Source organism: Saccostrea echinata, unplaced genomic scaffold, assembly GCF_033153115.1.
Source record: "Saccostrea echinata isolate AGI-Se365-2 ecotype Australia unplaced genomic scaffold, CSIRO_AGI_Sech_v1 ptg000056l, whole genome shotgun sequence".
Taxonomy (NCBI): domain Eukaryota; kingdom Metazoa; phylum Mollusca; class Bivalvia; order Ostreida; family Ostreidae; genus Saccostrea; species Saccostrea echinata.
The window spans coordinates 11,602,229-11,605,943 of record NW_026889805.1 but is presented as its reverse complement, the minus strand read 5'-3'; the positions used below and the strand labels follow the sequence as shown (position 1 = coordinate 11,605,943).

General features: G+C 37.4%; 1 protein-coding gene across 1 annotated transcript; it reads right to left on the bottom strand.

The window, feature by feature from the left end:
• Nucleotides 1–863: 863 nt before the first annotated feature.
• LOC133173733 (heat shock 70 kDa protein 12A-like) lies at nt 864–3,473 on the bottom strand. Its single transcript, XM_061308756.1, has 4 exons — nt 3,149–3,473; nt 2,590–2,808; nt 2,292–2,448; nt 864–2,199 (listed from the first exon to the last, which is right to left on the bottom strand). Exons 1-4 carry the CDS (start codon nt 3,464–3,466, stop codon nt 1,127–1,129), a joined length of 1,767 nt encoding a protein of 588 aa, XP_061164740.1. The 5' UTR covers nt 3,467–3,473; the 3' UTR covers nt 864–1,126.
• Between the last annotated feature and the right edge of the window lie 242 nt (nt 3,474–3,715).

Below are 3,715 nucleotides of genomic sequence, written 5' to 3'. Positions count from 1 at the left end.
CAATCACCTGCAAATGACGAGGTTGTCGAAATCCCTGTAACATTGACTTATCTGTCAGTACCTGCCTCAGTTTTAAAATTTGATTGTACTCAGAACATGCTCTTGAGTATCGAATAAGTTCGGGGACATAAACACCATATCTGTAGGTGATATTGGAATATTAATTACATGTATATAATAAATAAATAATGGAATTAGCTGCCTATACGGTCCATGTTCATTTCTTTCTGTTAAGAAACCTTTACAGATGACCGTTTCGTCTGTGATTTAAGGCTATGGAAATTAATCGCTTGCTTAGGAGAAAAAAAAAAAACTAGACTTAAAAGGTAGAATTTAGACTAAACATTGTTGCAATCATCAAGTTAACGATTTTCTGTGTATTTTTAAATAAAGCTGTTCCTGAAAGAGTGAAAAGTTCATATATGGCACCTTTACTAGGAAACACATGAAAAGGAGTGCTTATTGTCCACGTAATCAGCATTTCATCATTTCTAATGCATCGTTTTTCATTTCTGCGATCTCCTAATAGATTGTTTTGAAATAAAACAGTTCTTTTACTTCAAGAGGGCAATTATCGGGGATGGGATGAGTGGGTGGGGGGTTGGAAAAGTACATGATAAATAGGGTATAAAATTAACTTTACAACTTAATTTAATCAATATAATGAACAGATTTATATCCCTTTTCAAGTTTTTAGAACACTGAACTTAAAACCTTGATTTTGAATTCTTGTTTTGCGGGTTATATAATTTGATTGGACCAAATGGTAATCTGTTAATGGAGAGAGTATGTAGATCATGTATATTCAATGGATATTTTATTCCCATAGAACTAAAAAATCATTTTAATTTTGAAAAAAAAATCATTATTCACCAAAGCCCTTTCTATTTCCTATATCTGTATATCTTTATGTGTAAGTCCTAGCTGTCATATTACAATTATCAGAATGTTTAAATCAGAAATGAACATGCATTAATTTTTATATGTTACAATTATTTGTACCGGTATAACAACACATCAATATTCTATCACATTTACATAAATCAGAAATGAACAAACATACATTTTTAACAATATGATTTTTGTCTTCTTATACTTGGTATGCGTCCAATGTTTTACTTAAGTGTTACATTTCATGGTTGAGAAAGTCCAACGTAGCACTTGTTATTTCACCAGTTTTCAGAATGCGTGCTTTAACCGACAATTCTGTTCCTCCAAAAATCAGCTGGACGCCAATGGTGCGTTTTAATCCTCCAGTTGTGTCGGGTATGTCCACAGAGAGGCTTCCCAAACAACTACAACCGTCCTCGTCTGTATACTCCGGATTCAGACATTCTGTGACAAAAACTGAAAGAAGAACTTTGGTTTGGTCGGGCTCTGACGGTCGATAAGTGAGTTCCTCAGTGGCTTCATCAACATCCACTGATTGTCCTGCCTCTGCATGCTTGCTAAATCTTTTCTCGCAAAGTGCCCTTCCTTCAACTATTACTTTCTTTTCTTCGGGGTCGATACCTCTACGAAAATCATCACGGACGCGTATGCCGTACGTATACTTGCAGATTCTAGACGCAATAACTGTGGTGTTGAAGCCAAAAAGTACTGCTCCTTTAAGAACGGATAATCCAGACTCTTGTGGAATGATGACTCTCTTGTCGGGAAATCTTTCTTTCACTGCTGCTCTCAGCATAGGAGACTCCGAAAATCCACCTACCATCAGAATTGTCTCCGTATTATCAACCTCTTCTTGCTGGAAAATCATGTAAACATGTTCCACAATCGAGGCACATGTCACCTTAAATAAACCTTTAGCTATCTCTGAGTCTACTCTTAGTTTGTCCCCTATCCAGGCAATGCGGCTTCCGTACTTGTTTCCCATGGTAGAAGAGTCCCGTAAAGATCTTCCTTTCATCTCTTGGTAAAGCTCATTGATAGCTATTGGGATTTTGAATGTGATTTTCTGGTCCATCTCTGGTGTGATTGTTCTTTTCTTGATCTCAAAGTCACGACAGAGTTCAACATAATCACACCGGTGTTCTGTCTTAAAGCGGTTCATAACACCCTCTCCAACGATGTCTCCGAGAAACTCCATAAAAGCCTCGTCCACCTTTGTTCCACCCCAATCCCCGCCGTTGGCTTTGTAAACCTCCCGTAGAAGACCACCAGGTTGAACTTCTTGTACGGTTATGTCGATAGTACCACCTATGTTAAAAATGTGTTCAGATGTAATTATCAATGTCATAGGACTTTAAAAAAATCGATTGAAAACTGTATTTTGATCTAAAAGACATTACCACCAGCATCTAAAACAAGGTATTTCGTTCCAGGAGAAAAAGAGTCCAAACTCTTTTTGTTATTGCCTTCTATCTTATTAACTGGCAGGTGCTTGCAATAAATAGATGCCGCCTCTGGTTCCAATGCGATGACTAGCAAATCACTCCGAATACCGGCCTAACAGATTAATATTAAAAAAAAACAAATCAAAGATATACAAAATACCAAACAAGAAAAAACTTTTACATAAAACCAAACAAAAGGAACTTTTAAAAGATGTCAATTGTTATCATGGTTCAATACTTGTATCTGATTTACCCTCATAGCAGCCTCTCTCATGAACTGTTTGGCACTATCCGTCCAGATAGCAGGCACTGTCAGCACCCACTGCATTTCGTCTTCTTCAATATCCACTCGTCTAGAGCTGCAGGCCTCCATCATGTGTTGGCGGAGATACTTTATACAGGCTGAAAATACTTTCATGGCTGGAAGTCTGTTGCCTTTATCATCTTCCATCTCAAGGTCCCGAGCCACGGTCTGAAATGTTGTCATTTAGCAGATTGTAGAGTTATTATCAAAAAACACAAATGATAAAATAACTTTTCCGTATTCTTTTTATTGAATACAAAAAGAAAGACTTTGGATAAATCAAAATTCCTCTTATGAGAATATGATGTCTCAATATTCGGTGTATCTAAATATATTTTCAAGGAAGTTCTCTTCTGATGAAAAGGGTGAAGAAAATCCTCAAAATCCTGTGAACAAAATCGTGAATAGGGTAAGAACATTGATCTCTGGAAACACCAGAAAGGGATCAGATGCTTGGGAGGGGTACAAATATTCCCCTGTGGATACGGCTTTGTGTTAAGGCATTTACCTGGTTATTGTAGAGGATCATTTTGAAGCGTCGGAAGTAGTACCAGTCGTGATGCTGTTCCTCAAGAGCAAGGTCACTGTATTTATCCTCAGCCTGTGTCCCGAACGAATCGAACTCACCCTGTGGGTTAAACAGCGCACAGGTCGAGGTTTTGAGGGACACCCCGGCTTGAGAACCAATTGTCCATTGGTTACCGTGGATTTTGAGGGGATCTTTGACATAGTCATTTCGGAAAGCGAAAGCGTATCCGGAAAAAGTTGTTCCAAAATCTATTGCAGCAACTAACAACTTCTCTGGTGTTGTCAAAGACTGTGTCATTGTTTGAGTTCTGGTTAAAAGGGAAAAAAAGAGTTATTTCAGTTGAAACTTTGTCGGTTTCCTTTTTGCATATGATAAACATGTTTATTTAACTTTGAAGGCATCTTAATTATGAGCTCAAGGAACGGATGCCTACAGATCATATAATGAAAAAGGCGATAAAAATTAACAGTAATCGAACAAAAAAAATACTACAAACAATACAAATATGTGAACAGGGCATAAAACACGGACCCCTGGAAATTCTAG

Excerpts from the sequence above, each read along its gene's own strand:
- LOC133173733 (XM_061308756.1), bottom strand. The coding sequence starts at position 3,466 with ATGACACAGTCTTTGACAACACCAGAGAAGTTGTTAGTTGCTGCAATA. Across the intron at positions 2,449-2,589 it reads TGAGAGAGGCTGCTATGAGG|GCCGGTATTCGGAGTGATTT; the intron begins GTAAATCAGATA and ends TTAATCTGTTAG. Across the intron at positions 2,200-2,291 it reads CCTTGTTTTAGATGCTGGTG|GTGGTACTATCGACATAACC; the intron begins GTAATGTCTTTT and ends TTTTTAACATAG.